General features: G+C 35.5%; 1 protein-coding gene across 4 annotated transcripts; it reads left to right on the forward strand.

Annotated features, from left to right (window-relative positions):
- The first annotated feature begins 9275 nt into the window (after positions 1 to 9275).
- LOC132158872 (protein rapunzel-like) lies at positions 9276 to 17803 on the forward strand. Of its 4 annotated transcripts, none has more exons than XM_059568485.1 (3): positions 9353 to 9421; positions 15238 to 15298; positions 16367 to 17803. In XM_059568485.1, exon 3 carries the CDS (start codon positions 16394 to 16396, stop codon positions 17567 to 17569), a length of 1176 nt encoding a protein of 391 aa, XP_059424468.1. In that variant the 5' UTR covers positions 9353 to 9421; positions 15238 to 15298; positions 16367 to 16393; the 3' UTR covers positions 17570 to 17803. The 4 variants fall into 4 exon arrangements, with proteins under 4 accessions (XP_059424465.1, XP_059424468.1, XP_059424466.1 ...); XM_059568483.1 differs by lacking the exons at positions 15238 to 15298; positions 16367 to 17803 and adding exons at positions 9931 to 10037; positions 11032 to 12777 and having other exon boundaries at positions 9404 to 9421; XM_059568484.1 differs by lacking the exon at positions 9353 to 9421 and adding an exon at positions 13295 to 13435.
- Positions 17804 to 19130: the final 1327 nt, after the last annotated feature.

Here is a 19130-nt window from a genome sequence, read left to right on the forward strand (position 1 = left end):
ATTTATCCTGAATGATAATAACGTGAGCTGACAGCATCTGTTTCTCATCAGCCATTAAAAAGCCCATGGCAAGACGTCTCAGGAAACTAATGCATGTCTTGCACAGCAGAGAGCGAAAGATGTACTAAAAAATACCCTTTAAAAATTCATGTTGGTTCATTTTGAACTTAAACACTGCCAAGAAATGACTGAGATTCAATTGTTTACTGATTTAGCTTTTTAAAGATTATATGCAATAATAAATATAATTGCATTTTCCTGTTTTGTATGAGATGTTTCACATTAACATGGCTTACAAGCGATTGTTGACATTCATTGCTATTAACTCTCTGAAGTGGACACATATAGCACTCAATGCCACATCTAATTAAATTACTGCTTTTGTACATAAGTCAGCAGTTTCTGGCCAGGGGCTGCAGAAATAGAGGGTGAGTAACCTTTCGCTGTTAATACACAGACGACGAGCTCCAGAGTGCTGTGATCAGCTCTCCAGATCCACTCATTAAGATCACTGAAGTGCAGAAAGAGGGAACCATCCATCATTTAACACTCACGAAGGCCTTAAGTTAGAATGTGATTCAATTTTATGCTGCTGCTACAAAAGTGATGTCTTTCAAAGCAGATCAGATGTTAGTGTCTTTACATAAAGACTGATGATTTGGTGTCTGGGACAAAAATAAAATGCAAGAAATAATAATAATTTTTTTTTTCTGTTCCATAAGTATTTTTTCTTATTCATTTTTTAACATACAGAAAATACATTTTGATAAAAATTGGTAAAAAAAAAATTTTGATAAAAAAATGGGGAAAAGAGCTCAATAAAAAAAAAAATAGTTGTGAGATGAATGAAAACATGACAAACTTTACTATACAGTAGCACTGAAAATAACGCGAATCAAAAATAATAACACAATGTAAAACTACTGATTTACAATTTTTTTTTTATTAATATAGAATTCTATTTTTGTTGATATTTTGAATTGAATTAAAAAAAATTACTTATTTTTATATTTGCTGTTGTCCTTTTAACCTCAGAGTTTTAGCTGTGTTTTTGCCATTGTAATTTTTTAGTATTACTTTAGGTTTTAATTTGTAGTTATTTTAGTAATAAAATAAGTTTAATATTTTCTAATATTTCAAGTAATGGGATTTTTAATCATGAAACCCCTAATTTATTGCAAAATAATCAATATAGCCTATACAAAAACAAAAGTAGGCCTATTTAAAGTTTCGGAGCTAGGCATGGTTACTTCACTCATAGGCCTATTAGCCTATGATTTTGCAGATTTGAAACTTGAATGTGCGAAGCTTCCGGATTCATTTGCTTCCAGTTATTTTACATATTCAAGACAGTCGATTATGCTGCTTGATACTGTATTTTATCATCATGTTATTTCAATTCATCAACATTCAATTCATCACCACAGTGGTTTGTAGTGCAAATAGTTTTACCGTTTACTGCACTTGGCTATTCTTCATTATTTGAAGTCTTTCATATTAAAAAGAAAACAGCTTACTTTGCTATTTTTACTTACGTTGCAAAAATAAGGTGGATGGAAACTCCTGGAGGCTATTCATTAGCGGTGGAGGCTTCACTCGTGGTTGGAGTTATATTGATCCATGTGGCCTGATAAAGTTTTTATTTTAAATTACACTCTTCTGTTACTAAATAAAAAAGAATGACAAAGTGACAATACAGTTGAAATACAGTACTTTTAACACTAAATAAAAATAAATATTGTTTGTTGTTATGCACATTCTGCTGCAGATGGCGCTAAAACACATTGGGACTAATGAATAGATGTCTTATATCACAACACAGAACACAGCCAACTAATGACAACTACATAGTAAACCACAGAAAAAAGCTTTTCAAAATATTGCTATATAGTTTTTTTAAAAGTTAAATCTATACTTTAACCGGTACTTTACTACAAACTGATCTGACTTTGTTGTTACATATTGAAAATAAAGGCCCTACTCCAGGAAAGTCAATATCAATATTTAATAAACCAATAAGTGATTTTATGAAGCCCAACATCATAGTACTGCCAGGGGTGGTGGATCAATCCCATGATACCTCACTCTGGCTGCATCTGCCAATCGCAGCCTGAGCTAATGACATTACCTATTCATCAGAGTGGAGTATCCACCGGCCTCCTGGCTTTAAGTGGCCTGATCTGATAAAACGCATTAAAACATTTGTTCTGTGACACACACCAGCTCACCCTCAGCCTCTGCACCGGATTTATCCTTCTGATGTGTCTGACTGCGCCTCTAAAACCTCTGACTATGTCGTTTTCTTCACAGAATGGTAATGCTAACTGAGGAATCGCATGCATTCTTTCTCCCAAGAAGCTGTATTTAAATGCTCAGTAATTTCAAGCTCAATGCTTTACAGTGTGTCGTTCACTGTCTGTCTCTGAGGATAAGTCAGCACTCTGGAATCTCTCTCTGTCTCAGTGTTTTCTGTCTGGTGGTGAGATAAGCTCAACTCCTCCGCTCTGTTGACTCTAAACAGTGTGAGTGTCTCCTCAGCACTGCAGTATATCAGACTGCCGATAAACCTCCCTCCCTTCTGCCTGATTCATTCCCACAACACTTTCAACTTTGACAGGAAGTTACTGCTTCCCTTCCACTTTCATGCCAGGAAAAAAAAAAAAAAAAAAAAAAAAAAAAAAATATATATATATATATATATATAAAGGTTTGAGAAAAATGTAACAATCTATTTGAATGAACTGCACTGAAGATATAAACCATTCTTGATCAATTGTTTTTACTGATACTCACACTTTTCCACTATCCATTACTGGTCATTTAAAACCAGGTCTGCAGATTGATGCCATCTAGTGGGTCTCTACAAAAAACACCCAATGATAGCGATACAAAATATTCATTAATTATTTTACTATTTATTGAATAATAACCTTAATATCAATATTCAGATTTTTTTTAAAGTTAGAACGTGATTTGCTGTTACATAAAAGTAAAGGCAGCTGCTATTTCTTTGTTTATTAAGTAAGAATAGCATATTTTCTTTCCTTTTTGCCTTTCCGATTTGATATGAGATTTGTAAGAAAGAAAAAGTCTATCACGTCAAAAAAGACTACAGTACACACTTTTCCATCTAAGCCACTGGACAACAAGGCTGGCTATTTGCACTTAGTGTATATACACTCTAAAGTAAATTTATTTATACAAAAAAAAAAAAAAAATGTTGCTGTGTACAAATATACTTATGTGCACAATAAGTGGTTATTTTTTTGCATAAATTAATTTACTTTGTAACAGCATACCATGCAATAATTAAAACAAATGTTATGAATATTGGTTAATACAGTATCAAAACTGTACTGGAAAAAATGTAAAAAAAAAAAAAACATCATGTCATGAGAAGTGATTAACACAAAGGTTATTTATTTTGGGTTGCAAATTTACTATAATCTGAATTTGTAGGTCAACAGCTTGAGAAAGCAGAAGAAAATGAACATCAATGCAATCTGGAAAACAGCAGTAAATTGTTGGGAATAATAAACTGCAGAATAAAATTTACTTTATAAGCAACTCTCTGCACTGCAAAGGATATGCAGTAAAAATACTTTGTTACCTATGGGTTTGTACTATGGTGACCAGGAGGTTACATGTTCGGTTCACTTAGTTTTGTCGTGGCCTTGACATAATAACTCGTGGGGATGTGATAATATATCATATCCACGAGATATACATTTGGGAATGTGATATTATGTCATGGCCACGAGATCATTTTGTCAAGGTAAGGACATCCTTACAAGTTTTGCAAAAACAAACCTGCCTAACCATAACAACCCGGGATTATCATATATGGATTCATTCATATTTTATTTTGAATTAATAAATTATTTTATATAGAAATTATTACATTATTAAATTATTATATTAATCATAGTCCTTGGCTACTGGACTATAGTACGTGCAATAGTCCGCATTCAAATGAAGTTTATCATGAATAAATGTTACATAAAGTGCATAATATAAAATGGGCCTACAAGAAAACATTTTTATCCATCCTACAGTCTTGTAAATCTATTAACTGATTGTCTTTTTCCTGTAATATTTGTATATTATTATTATTAGCCTATTATCATTGGTTAGCCTATATTTTAACATTTGTTTATATACATTTTTTTTCCCTTAATTTCGATCTCTTTACTTAACATTCAGTATACTTTTGAAAATACTCAACATACCAATAAAGCTTTGATTATGTTGACTGGAATTTTTTTATGCAGTTTAAATGTAGCATATATTTCATTTTATTTTGGAAAATTAATAGACCATAATTATAAATACTATAGTGTTTCATTGAGGAATTATTCATTCATGTAGTTTCATTTGTAAATGAAAACACAAGACGCTCATTTTTCATCACACATGAGCATAAATACAATCATAAAGTCAAAACTTTATTGCATAATTGTCAGGGGTTTATTTGCAAAATATATGATTGGCTAGCAAATACTAGCATAATTATACAAAATGTTAACTAGGTAAAGCGATACACAAATTAAAAAGGGGAAATAAGCATATATAACAATAAATATAAAAATATAGCTGTAAGTTAATTAAATAATAATAATAAAATAAAAATATTAAGTTAAATGTTAATAAAAATGTTTTATCCATTTTTGATAATCCCGGGTTGCTATGGTCACGCAGGATTGTTTACACATTAAACGAGAAATGGATGTCGTTCCCTCAACATAACATCTCAAAGCCACGACATAAGGATGACGTTACACTGACAAAATTATCTTGTGGCCACAGCATAATATAACGTTCCCATTCATTAATATTTCATGGCCACAACATATTATCATGTTCCCACGAGTTATGTTGTGGCCACGACAAAACTAATTGAACCGAACATGTCACCTCCTGGTCACCGTATACAAATGAAACTTCATCCATAAAGAAGGCTGGTGTGTTAAAGCTTTAAAATGGTGTGTTGATCTTGCTTTGGCAAACATGAGACAGATAAATGCTTTCTCATGGATTTCACAACTGTACCCCATTTCACAATACATAAGACTGTAGATGTCTCATACAAAATATTCCTACGATGCACTTTTATAATGTCTGTATTTCAGACTACCACAGACAAACATACTGTATGTGAAATTTGAAACCAACTACCCTTTTGTCTAAAGTACACAGTGAAAACTTGTCTGACAGGAAATTATTAAACAAACAAGGTCATATGGGAATAGTGGACAGATCTGGTGTGGATTCCTGTGAACTTTATCTCTAGACTGGGAATGGTTTAATAAAGACTTTTATCTTTTAAATGATTATCCTGGACTGTCTTCCAGATGCTCTTTATCTTTTAGTTGAAGGTTATTGATCAATGATTTATACACTTATACGATTTATATATTTATACAATGAAAAAAATATTTTGTGTACTAAAGTAATGTTTTAACGGATAACAGGGTGGGGGAATTTTAGTCATAATGCTTAAATATTAAGTAATATTTAACCAACTGGCAATGAACAATCTGCTTTTTATAGCTTCTTTCCTGACAAAACCACAAGAGTCATCTGTAACACACAGCCTTCCTCTAGTTTTTGTCTGTTGCAGTGCTGACAGTCTAACGTTCATGCCGATACATTTTATCTCTGAGTTCTGGGTGGAGCATCACATGATCACCAAAGTGACCCTGTACTGCGAGATAAAACCCAAACAATGTGGATGACAATAAACGTCCTTCAGGCAATGACACTGGATTCACATAACGATCCTGTGCAAATGGTCAGACGTTACATTTTAAATTCACAACTATGAATCATCTGTGTTTCTGAGCGCGAGGACAACCAGAACAAGAGGACAAATTAAGGTTGAATGGCAAATGATCATAAATTAACTCCAATGGCCTTCACAGGACAAACAGCCGCACATTAATGAAGAGCTGCAAAGCGGTGGCCTTCTCTTTTCATCGCTGTCTGGGCTCTAATCACATTTCCCATTTGCATAAGGTTGAGGTTTTTAAAGGGCAGAGAGAGAAAGATGCTTTAGGAAACCTGACTGAAATCAATACAGAGGTCGGCCAAAACACTGCTGAACAAACTCACCATCAACTGGGATGGTAAAGATGGGAACGAAACAAATTGTTTAGTCTGGTTTAATGCATCCTGCTTTATTCAGCTACTTTGTTAATACAGCTGATACAAAATAAATAAATAATTTATATTATATATATATATTATGATTATTACTATACACACACATACACACACACACACAAGTAGGTACAATAGAGAACAATTAATCATTATTATTTATTAATTATAATTTTATTTAATTAGTTTACTGTGTATAAAAATATGTAACACTTATAAAATATATACGGTCCTATGTATCGTGTACAGTGGTTTTGAAATAAACATTTTAAAAGATGCATTAGCACAGCTATCTTTTAAAGAAAAACGATTTTATGTAGAATAAAGTGGCATTTTATGAGATTTTTTACTGTAGATACAGTCATTTCCTCTGAAGCTTGTCAAGACCAGAGGAAGCAGAGATATTCAGGTCTGTCTGCTCATCCTTTGCCTTAAGCCAAATGACGTTTTTCCATAATTCACTGAAAGCTCTCTGCTCACGTCCTGCGATCCGGAAGCAGCTGTTCCCTGACACTGCTTGTTAGAAAAGGAAAAGATGGACAAAGAATTAAACTCAAGAGAAATAAAATTATATTTATTATATTATATTTTTTCCCCCAAATTACAACTGTGAAGAGACCAGTGCTAAAAACTTAAAGTGCTAAAAATAATATGCAAAAGCTCATTTGAATTGGATATTTCCTCATTCGCAGACACAGTAAGTCTTGTTTGTTTCACATAACAGTCATTAGAAAATTTACAATGTAGCATGCAATGAAAGTATTCCAACGAAACATTCAGAATGCACTTCAATTTGATAGCCAAGACAAACCTCATGATTATGTCTTGATGATTCTTGGCAGACCCAACTGAATGATCTTTTAGTTTCAGTTAAGAGGACAAACCTGTCTGAATAATTTCTACTTAACAGTTAGTCAACATGGCCTGCAGCTAATTCCCACATAAAATAATTCCCACAATTTACTCGTACACTTCTCCAATAGACATGCTAATACTTGTTTACTTGTAGAAAAAAATCTGATTCACTGTATACTAGTACAGATTTGTACAATGGACATTAAAAAGCTACACTTATACTATATCATACTGTATTTTGCTTCATGAAAATAAGAAATCAATCTGAACCAAAGTGACATCTTGTGGCTGCATATCCATAAGCACTTCACTACTCATAGTAAATATGATAGATTCTGAACATGAGATGCACAAACTACCAATTTTTTTACTAAATGTTTTACTAAATTTACAACAACAAAAAAAAAATTAATAGGAGGATAAAATCTAAAAAAATTATGTGGCAAAAAAAGCTTGTAGTTCTGGCAGTTGCTGAGGCAAGCAACACTATTGCTCAAACAGCCGACTTTTCAAACCCACTAAAGCGTAAGCAATAAACTTGTGTTGTGCATAAATCACATCTCAGATTTTCCATTTCCTTTAATTTAACACTCATAATAAATATTACTGATGATAAATTCATGCACTGAACTATGCTGCCCTTTCTTGCACACCTTGCATAACTGTCAATCTGACAGGTTGGTTGTTGTTGTTCAGACCAAAACAAAAACTTAATCCACTTTCTTTATAACTTTACATCATGACTCATGCTAAATTAGAAACAATAATGCATGAGCAGGGATGTCAAATACAGTGAAGGACTATTCAGAAGACACACCTTAAAACACTACAAGATATGGAAGCTGTTTCAGTAAATCATTCATTGCTTTAATATTTCAGATCATCTTTGCCTAATAGTGTGTGGACGACTCATATGCTTTAGACAAAGGAAACATTAAAATATCAAATAATATGCTTACATTTTCATTAATTCTGGAGTGTTGCTATAGTATTCTGGGTGGTTTTTAAGTCAATGCTAGGTGAAAAGTAATAGTACAATTTGAGGTATCATTCAAGCCTGTACAATATGGGAAGAGAAGTTTAATTCTTAAAGTTAGAAAATTAAATGTGCATCAGTCATTTAATTGCACTTCTAAAAGATGCATCTGGAAAGCATGGATTTTAATCTACCACATCACACTCTAGGGCCCTTTTTACTGTTTTTTGTGCATGTGCACCAGAGATCACACCCTGGATTACTGTGTACGTCATTGTTTATTAGCAAAACTGATTTGCATAGTGCGAGATCTAACAGTGACATGAAGATTTGAAATGCTAAAGCTAGACCCTCTGTAATCCACAACAGCCCCCAACTCTTCTTCTTCTACAGACGAGTTAACGCATGCCAGAGTGTCCCAGCGACTGCTTCAGCACAAAGGCTCTGGGTTTGTCCGCTTGCCATGCTGAAAACAGTAGAGTCTTTCTTTGGCATGTAAAGCAGGGTGACGGAAGTGACCTAGAAGCATCGGGCCCACAAGGGCTGTTTTCACACGAATTTCAGATTGCCAAATTGCTCGCCAAAGTCTCCTAAAAGAAGAACAGTGTGAAGACTACAGCTTATTTATTAGAATATAAAAATAATGAATTTAACCCTTTCATGCATGGTGTCCACTATTTTTTGGGCCGTTGAGAGTGTACTTATCTTTTGACATACACATTATTCTGGTACATCAGTTTTATATGTTATTAAGATTTTTATCACAGCATAAATTCAACATTCAAATTGCTGTGGACAAATGTGTAATGGGAATAATTATATTCTTGTTTTGATTAAAGAAAAAACAAGAACATTTCCACTTTTTTATTTAATTAATTATGCATTAGAGGGTATGTATTATATATAAAATTATATAATGTTTAATGTTTTTTTTGAAGTTTTTATGCTCACCAAGGCTGCATTTATTTGATCAAAAATACAGTAAAATAGTAATATTGTGATATATTCTTACAATTTAAAATAACTGGTTGCGATTTAATTTAATTTTTAAATGTAATTTGTTTAGGTTTGTCATATCGTCTCACAGAGAAGCCACTGTGAGCATCTGTACCCATGACAACACGTGTAGAAGGGAAGAGCATTCAGGATGTTTCAAATGGAAAGACGTTTTTAAGCATTTCTGGCACTATACCACTGCATGCTGATTTTTCTCAAAGAAGGCATGTTTACAGGATGTTATCAGTCTGTGTGCCTGTCCCTCGTCTCTTCTAGTGGGCTCAGAGGAATGCTGGCAGGGGATGGAGTTAATCTGAAGGGGGAGTGCCGCAGGAGAGAGTCTATATATACATGTGGACCCTGGGAGGCTGGTTCTTTTAGTTGGACTCTGTTGGAACACTAGAGAACACCTCTGAACATTTCACCAGACTAACAGTGAGTATCCTTTTTTTTTTTGGTCTTTGTCCATTTCCATTTATCATCTTTTTATTTCTCTTTTGTCATCTTTTTTTGTTATTTTATTGGCACAACTTCAAAAACTTTATAGAGCATTGAATAAAATACAATACAATACAATAGCTGGCCTGTTATCTGTGCTTTTTGTCATGAAGAGTTGGAGAAGACACTTTGTGGGAATCATTGTGATGTAGATGCCAGTCAATATTGACTTAAGCACAACATCCTGCCATGTTATAAGAATATAACACTGGATGTTGTGCTAAAGTCAATATACTGACTGCCACGAAGCTCTAAGCAGCATTTGGATAGAAATAAGGGATGTGGCTCTTAACTTGAACAGTTCCTCTTTTTTAGAATCAGTAGGTTGGTTCCTTTCCTTTTTTTCCACCGAGTAGAACCATCAAAACTGTGTTTTCTGTTACAAAACATTAGACTGAATTTCTTATTTTTGAACTTATTTTCCTACATTTCATTTTCTTATGAAGTCATTTACTTTCTTAAATCGGACACATCCTGGAGTTTTAATTTCAAAGCCATCTTAATTATTCTTACAAAGGAGGACTTGAAACAATCAGGATCATTGTATTGTTCAGTAAGTATTGTTTTGCTCCTAATTCCATTGAGATCAGAATGCTCTTTTAAAAGATGCATTGTTGAGTCATAAATTCCAAATACGAGTTCTACATGCTTATCATTCATAATAAAAGCTACTGAATTTACATAATTGTTCACATAATCCACTAAAGCATTATGTGAGACATTATTGCAACAGAGCCAAATTTAGTGTTTGATGTTTGAAATATGTTCATCAAATGTCAGGTTTAGTCTTGTATTTTTATTTGTGTTTACTTTGTATGTACAAATCTGAGTCATATGGTGTAGAAGAGGGTTTCACCGCAGGACAAGTGTATTGGTTACAGATTTTCTCAGATCTGGGTGTGCCTTTTTTTCTGTATATTGAGTCTTGGGAAATTAGATACGAGTGTGAGATCATCTCCCTTGTGTAATTGAAGTGCCCAGAAATGTCCTGAAATGCTTAACAGCTAAAGCAGTCAAATACATTCTCCCAGAAACCCCTCCTGAAAACATCTGCTTTGCTATACATCTGGGTTTTAAATGCTGAATTGTTCCCTAAAGAAGGGTAGTTAACCGCTCTCCAATTCCGTGTGCTCACAATACTAATAATAAAGTGTGCTTTGAAGCACAAAAACTTTTAGCATGTTTGCTTTATTGATTCTTATAGTAGGCACCTGATCTCACTGATCTGCCTCTATTGTTATATAATTTGCCGAGACTTAGCTGGCGGGGTGTAAGGTGGAACAGGACATGCCCGAACAAGACCAGAAATTTTTCTTTTTCTTTTTTTTTCAAATGGCTTGAGCCCGTGGAAAACATGTATAAATGTACAAACACTCTGGTATTTCTGCCCCTGTGGTCTGGCTGTCCAATTCATCTCAGGTTACTGTTAAGGTCCCATCCTGAGCAAACAAATATGACCCTTAGAAATGTCTGCATTGATTTTAGTATTGATTTTTATGTTGTGGCTTCCACTTTATGATACATATATATGCCTTGATCTGTTACAGACAAGGGTAAGAAGGATAAGACAGCTTCTCTGCTTTGAACCACAATGAATCGGGTGGAAGAATGGGTTTTGGAGAACAAGGACAAGATCGAGAAAGGAGTGGAAATCATGGGGCAAGGTTGCGAGGTTTTAGCAGCCACCGTGGGACAGTTCCACCCCATCCTGGAGGCCGTGTTTTTGGCCTCGGCCGAACTCCTCGGAAACCCAGAAGGCAAAGAGGCCAAGTTTCTTGCTGAGCAGTTTGAAAAGATCAACCAGAAACTTGAAGGTATTCGAGATGAAATCGACCAAATCGCTTTGGAGTTGCAGCGGACGACCATGAATAAGCAGAACTTTGACTATGAGGCGCAGATTATCAGTCAGTACGAGAAGTTTCAAGACTTTGTCAATGCTAAGCCCAAGTTCAAGGAGAAGAAGAAGGAGAAATTTATAACCCAGTATGAAAACACTGGTAGTGACCTGAACATTGATTCCTTGTACAATGCTGTAACTGGAGAGAATATCTCTGGAGATGCCATGTTGGACACGGTGGTGACCACAGAGCAAAGGAGCCGGAAGCCAGTGGAGGAGTTCTGTGCCAGACTGAAGAAGATATTTGTCATGGGAATTATAGCAGTCATGGGTCACGCCGCCCTCAAAGAGGGAGCGGTGGGCGAGGCCATAATGAAGAAATGGCAGGATCGCATGGAAGATGTAGAGACACGCATGAAAGCGGCGGTGGATGACTGCATTGAGAATTTCCCTCTGCAAGCCAAGACGGATGTGGAGCGTCAACTTCTGGAGCGTCAAGCCAGCGTTGACCCAGAGTTCACTGGATTAATACTGGATATCCTTGCGAAGAAATATTACTGGGTTTCCTGGTCAGTTCGGGTCTTCAACCACAGTGGCATGTTCTTCTGGAATTGGCTCGCTGGCAAAAAGTACCATGGAAGTGGCGGAGGTGGCAACTTTTTTGATCTTCTGACCCCAAACGACATCAGAATCGTTGTGTCTTTCAGTGCAGACCCCAAACCGATTGACAAGAGCCAGATTATAGATCAGATAGAGACGCAAAAGTTGAAGGGGAACATGCAGTCTGAGGCTCAGACGCTGTGGAAGATGTTTCCGAACACAGTGGTCCATTGCATTAGCTGCTATAAAAAAGTAGAAGAGAAAAACAACTTCCAGCCAGAATGTTTCTACTTTGGGTGCCACAAAAAGGCATACCTGTGCATTCATTCTGAATAGACATGCAAAAAAATTGAATTGGCAATCAGCATTCTACATATATACTTCTGGTTTAGAAATGTTGATTGTATTAAATAGCTGAACATTATAAAGCAAACAATGACTGAATTGTAACTGTGCATCTACAATGAGAAAGTATATTATTGCTGGTTCACTTTATTTTCGCATGTCAGTGCATAAAAGGACCATAAATAAATTTTTGTGTGTGATCAAACATAAATGCGTACATTTCAGATTTTAAAAAATGGTATGTTTTGTAGTTTAGAATACATTTGAAAGAGCGGTTTAGTGGAGAAAACATATACGATCAACGGGTTCATGGGATTTCATTGTTAGTCGTGGTGTTGACAATCAAAAAGCATTTCATTTCAACTTTAGATTGTAGTAAAAGTCTTTACTGGAAAAATTCTATAATAAGCATTCAGTTTACTAGCTATATATACTCTGTAACCCAAGAATCATGTCCGTTTCTGGTTTATGATTGTATGTAATCACAAATAAAAAAACTATGAACAAGAAATATGTTTCAAAGTATCAACAGCCATCCAAATGGACTTTATTCAAGACAACTTTTATACTTTATTAAACTTACTGTATGTCAATCCGTCACAGTTTTGTTTTCATTTGCAAGGTTAATATTAAGTTCATATTTTAAAAGTAATGTATAAGAGACTCATAAAAGATTCTGAATGTAGATATTTTAAATGATTTTCCCTTACAAAACTTCTTATGGTAGCCATATTGTAAATAGTTAAAGGAAAAAAAAAATTATTAGTTAAAGGACAACACTTCAATTCTAGAACTGCACTACAGTATTTTTGTGAAAAATGTGGTTACTGTGGTAAATTTTAAGGGGTAAAGTACAATACTTAGCCTATGAAATTATCTTTAACAAAAGTTGTTTTATATTAATTTGGTGAAAAACGTACATTTTGTAATTTTTATACTTAAATATTTCTTTCATACCAGGCACATAAACCATTCGTCGAATTTTGGTGGGGAAAATGTTACAGTTGTAAATTTTGTAAAAGGTAAAGAACATTGAAATTCCTTCTGAGTGTAGAAGGGTGTGCCACGCGCTTTAGAGAAGAACCAACGCATGATCAGACGCTGAGCGAGAAAGATAAGCGTGAACTTTAGCTTTATTTTATTCAAAGCCATTTGTGATCGATTGGAAGGTGAGTTTGGTTCATAACTGAACGTATTTGTTCTCTAAACGTCAGTAACATGATGATTCCGTTGGTCTGTGCGCTGTAGTTTCAGTTTTTGCTCATGAAAAGTTTTTGGGCGTTTCTCTTCAAAGTCTGTTCCGTCTGTGACATTTAGACATCACTGCGTTTTAAACACGAGTGAGTTCCATAACGGATAGATTTTTCACGCAAAAAAGAACTTCTCTGTAGTTTAATCGCATTTGTTACCGTTCTGAAGAACTCTTTAGGGTTTGTTTGGCTTTTTCGGTGGGCTGCAGACTAAACCAGGAAGTGTTTCTTATGTCAACAGGCATTGTATTAGTTTTTCCAACCTGATATCTGAAGTAAATCCTATCTGAAGGGGACATTGATTCGCTCACCCTTCATTTCATAAGTGTATGTGGACTTGTTATGAACTAAACTGCATCCAGGGACAAAAAAAGGACTGATTAACATACCTTTAAGTCGGTGGGGTGCAGGTACGGGGTGACGTAGTCAGTCGCGTGTTATCGCCAAATAAACCGCGACAGGGATGTCAGGTCTCTCTGAAGCTGCTTATTTTGCGAAAAGTGCCAACTGTTTCTATGACTTTACGCTGTCCCACGTATTTATTATACTTCGACTGTGACAGCAAAAAACAGAAATAAAAAAATATATACAAAGTATTCAATATAAAGTTAATTTTGCTTCATAAACAGACAAATGTAGCCTACTTGTAATATTTGCAGCTACATTAACTACAGCTAAACTTGTAACAACATCATTATATCATGTGTTGTCATTTAAATTGTGCTATGTTGGATTGTATCCCATAGGAGATTGAATTCTTTATATATATATATATATATATATATATATATATATATATATGTGTGTGTGTGTGTGTGTTATGAATTCATTTGAGGCTATAAGCTAATGGAGCTATAAGCTAATACACTTAGTGTATTAAATTAGTCATTCATTTTGTGTGATCCATGCCAACAGATTTATACAATGGTCAGCATTTCAAATATGCACACAGGTCTGTTTCGGTTGAGTGGTGAACACTGCGAAATTAGTGAGATTTCATCGTGTAACGCTGCAATTTTGTAGCTACTGCCCAGTGAAAAAGGGCATGATATGGATGTCTGCAGAGAAGCTGACATGGTGTTTTCCTTGTCTTGTTTCTATGGTTACTGAGGTGCTTTGGAAAAAAAGGTTCTTGCTCAGCTAGTTGAACTAGACTTCTAATCATTTCCACACCTGTGTAGGCAACAGCCAGAAACGTTAATGGAAAATCTTCAGTTGTTTAGGGGAATTTTGTCATAATCGTATCATTATATAGTAACTTGTAAACATTTAAGACACCTACTCAAAATTTATTTTTAACATTTTTTATCACAAGACATTAAGTCAGTCAAGTATGTCCAAACTTTGGATTGGTAGTGCATATGATCTTCTAGTAACTTCTCTTAACAAAAAAGCAAAGCTTTATATTGGCCTACTATGTGTTGCATCATTTAACATTTGGAAAAGGGGAAATCCATTTGAACTGTTTCCAATTGAAATATCTGTCCTCTGTTTGTTTATGCATTGCAAACTGTGACTAAGTGTTCAAACATTATTTGACCATTCTTTTAGTGGATGTTTGAATTGAATGAATGCATCTGGCCCATTTCTTTCATGAATGTGTAGGTGTGGTTGTCGGGGAGAGCGAGCATCTGTTAGCATGTGTACATACACCTGGTGTATATTGTTGCTGCTTTTATGATTTGTATAACACATTTCTCATTTCTTTTATCTTTTTACAGCAAGCCCACTCTGATACGCATTGACCACTCAGAGGTTGAGAGGAAACAAAGACTTACACATGTAAGTTTCTTTCCATATACCACTCTCGGAAGACAAAGATCTCACTTACTAAAGCAGGCTTAGTTTTTCAAATTAGAAAATAAAATGTTTTTTCTATTTTTGCAAAATAGTTTTTTTTTAAAACATCCATTACATAGCTAACATTTGGTATTATTACATGTAAAAGCCTCCTTTAAAAATGGGTGTGGCTTTGGATATTATGTAGTAAATCACCTGCAATATGGCCTTGAAGCACTATGCAATTTTATAGATTGCACAAGCAAATTAGTAGCCTTAGTAAATCAGAGCCTCTGAGTTCACAGAAAAAAGAAAATCTGGAAATGTACTTAGACTCATGCCTTTCAACATGTAAATGAGTTTGTTTCTTCATCAGAGCAAATTTTGAGAAGTGTAGCATTACATCACATGCTCACCATTGAATCCTCTGCAGTGAATGGGTGCCGTCAGAATGAGAGTCCAAACAGCTGATAAAAACATTGCAATAATCCACAAATAACCCACACCACTCCAGTCCATCAATTAACATCTTGTGTAGCAAGAAGCTGCGTGTTTGAAAGAAACAAATCTATCATTCCTATGTTTTGACTTTAAACTGTTGCTTCTGGCTGTGTCCTCTAAAGTCATCTAAAGTGAGGCATCATTTACAAGTGAATACAGTCTAAAACAGCTCTAAACAAATATTTTGGTGGATTTTGATGTGAGAGACAACAGAAGATGGACTGTTTCAATGGAGGAAACGTTATTATGGATTTTGGACTTTTCTAGATGTTAATTGATGGACTGGAGTGGTGTGGATTATTGTGATGTTTTTAGCAGCTATTTGAACTCTCAATCTGATGGCACCCATTCACTGCAGAGCATCCATTGATGTAATGCTAAATTTCTCCAAATCTGTTCCGATGAAGAAATGAACTCGTCTACATCTTGGATGGCCCGAGGGTGAGTACATTTTCAGAAAATTGTTTTTTTTTCATTTTTGGGTGACCTATTCCTTTAAACTAAAAACAACTTCCTGAAAATAAAATTATGGTGTTTCAAGTACTTATATAATGATCTTATTTTACACAGAGACATCTTTTGCTTTTGAAACTGAAGATGGCTGAGCAGCTGCAGAAACTTGTTTCACAGAAGAAGGATGTCGTCGAGACCGTCATGGAAGTCTTTGAGCAGGGTGCAGAAGTGTTGGCTAGCATCGCTGGAGATCTGTTCCCCGTGTTTTCCATCGCAGCTCCGATCGTGAAGCTGGCGTTGGATAACGTGGAAAGCAAAGAGGCAGAGTACATGAAGGAGCAGTTCCAGAAAGTGCGAGATCGCCTGGAAGTCGTTTCTGAAGAAGTCCAGCAGATAAACCAGGAGATCAAGAAGAGCGGCATAGATGCAACCTACTTCTCCGTGGAGGAGAACCTGACCAACCAATTCCGCAAATTCATGGACGTCCTGAATGCCAAACCTAAATTCAGAGAAGTCAGAAAGAAAACGTTCCTGGAGCACTATAACAGGACAGGGGGTGATAAAAACCTTCACACTCTTTATAACGCCGTAACCGGAGATAACTTCTCAGGAGAATCTGTGCTGGAAATCACACTGAATTATGAGCAGAAGAGCCGCAGAGTGGTGGAGGAGTTTTGCGCTACACTCAAGAAACTGTTCTGCATCGGTTTGATCGCCTTACTGGGACACTCAGCATTGAAAGGCGATGACGATGAGGAGAAGCTGCTTCAAGATTGGAGCGAGAGGATGAAAGTGGTGCAGGATAAAATGAACATCGTGATTGAAGACTGCATCAACAGTTTTCCGACGCAGGCCGAGCTGGACGCCAAACGCATAGTGAGAGACCAAAGCGACAAAAGCAACCAGCAACTGGCCGACTTGCTGGTAGAGCACCTGAAAAAGAAGTATGACTGGGTTTGCTGGTCAGTCCGTGTCTTTAACTCCCCCACCGGCCTGTTCACCAACAAGAAAGACTTCCACGGTTTGACGGGAAAGAGCCGCTTTCAGGTGTCATCGTCAGATGAGAAGCTAAACGTTGTGGTCTCCTACAGTGCTTCACCTGAACCCCTCGATAAAGCCCGGATACAGAGCCTGATTTCAGAGCAGAAGAAGATCACGATGACGCCATTGGCTGAACTGCTTTTTGAGACAATCCCTGTTAGTGTGGTTCACACAATCAAGACCTCATGCAAAGATCTGGGCTTCTCCAGCAGCTTCTCTGACGAGCTGCACTTCTCTGAGGAGTTCAAGAGCTTCTGTGTCTTTCTTCATTCTGCTTAAACAAGGAGGAGAAATAGAAAGATTAACAGCTAAGCAGATGTTGTAGGATGATATTCGATTAAACCACTATAATTAGACTACATAGCCTCTCTAAGGGTTTGACTTGTTACCAAAATCAACTGTTGTACTCTACAATCTTTCTTTTTCATCTTTTTTTCCCACTATTTCCTTAATCTCTGCTTGTTTTAAAGCTGTAAATGAACACTTCAATATAGCAAATTTGTATTTTTAATATACCTAGTGTTTGGTACTCCCTTATTAGTGTATTTGGTGGGTGATGGTAGGGTTTAGAGATTAGGCTGGTAAAATAGGTAGACTCATTTGCACTGACATAGCCTTGTGGGCAGCGTGCCATCATACAACGCCATTGCGCTTCAGGCGTCCCATGTTTGAATCCTGACCCAAGGACCTTTCCCCTCCCCACTTCGCTTCCTGCATGTCTGATCTGTCTGTCACAATAAAGGCAAAAATGCCAAAAGAGAAAAAGAAAGTCTCAGGCGGCTTGCCAACAATACCGTCCACGTTCACTGATTGTATGCAAAATGTTGGCATGGTTGTTAAAAATTTGTGAAGATGAGCTAATTACTATATTTGACAAAGTTTTCCTGGTTTTTAACATCATATCACATTTTTGACAGAAAGTACCTTCTAAGGTATTTAGAAATTCTCAAGCAAAACTGAATATATATATTTTTTTACCTTAGTTCTTACCTTAATATATGCATGAAGTAAGGAGTAAGAATAAACAAATAAAATTAATTAAAGAACAAAGCATAGAAAAAAAGATTTAGTTTCCTTAGTTTGTCTGAACTTTTAATACATTTTATATTTGGATGGACTTCTGATTACAAATTATCCACAAATTTTCCAACTGTCAACTGTTTTTTAACTTGGCAAGGGCTGCTGCATTATTTTTTTTCTGCTACTTGTTTTGCCATTGTCCTTAACTTCTATTTCAAATTTTACTCGCCCCTAAGCGGCAAGTCAAAACAACAATTACAATACAGACTGGTCCCTTTCTGTCTAAGTAAGTAGTTCTTGGCTGTAATTTACAAGTGAACCAGACTGTCTGGTGAAGTTACTCCACAACAAATTTCACTTTAAAACCATGAAAGGTTTAGACAAAAACCTGCACAAGTAACCACTATAGATTCTGACTGAGCACAGAGTACTCTGTTGTTCATAAACTATATACATATCTTTAGCAATGATGCATTGAGCTGATTAAAACTGACAGTTAAGACATTTGTAATATTATAAAAGATTTCTATATCAAATAAATATTCATCAAAGAATCAACACTGGTAATGTTTCTTGAGCAGTAAATCATCAGATTATTAGAATTATTTATGAAGGATCATGTGACAGTGGAGTAATGATGCTGAAAATTCAGCTTTGCATTGCAGGAATAAATTAAATTTTAAAATATTAAAATAGAAAACAGTTTTTTACAATATTTTACAATATCACTGTTTTTTTACAATATTTTACAATATCACTGTTTTACTGTATTTTTGATCAAATAAATGCAGCCTTGGTGAACAGAATGACTGTTGGATTC

Source organism: Carassius carassius, chromosome 15 (assembly GCF_963082965.1).
Source record: "Carassius carassius chromosome 15, fCarCar2.1, whole genome shotgun sequence".
Classification (NCBI taxonomy): Eukaryota; Metazoa; Chordata; class Actinopteri; order Cypriniformes; family Cyprinidae; genus Carassius; species Carassius carassius.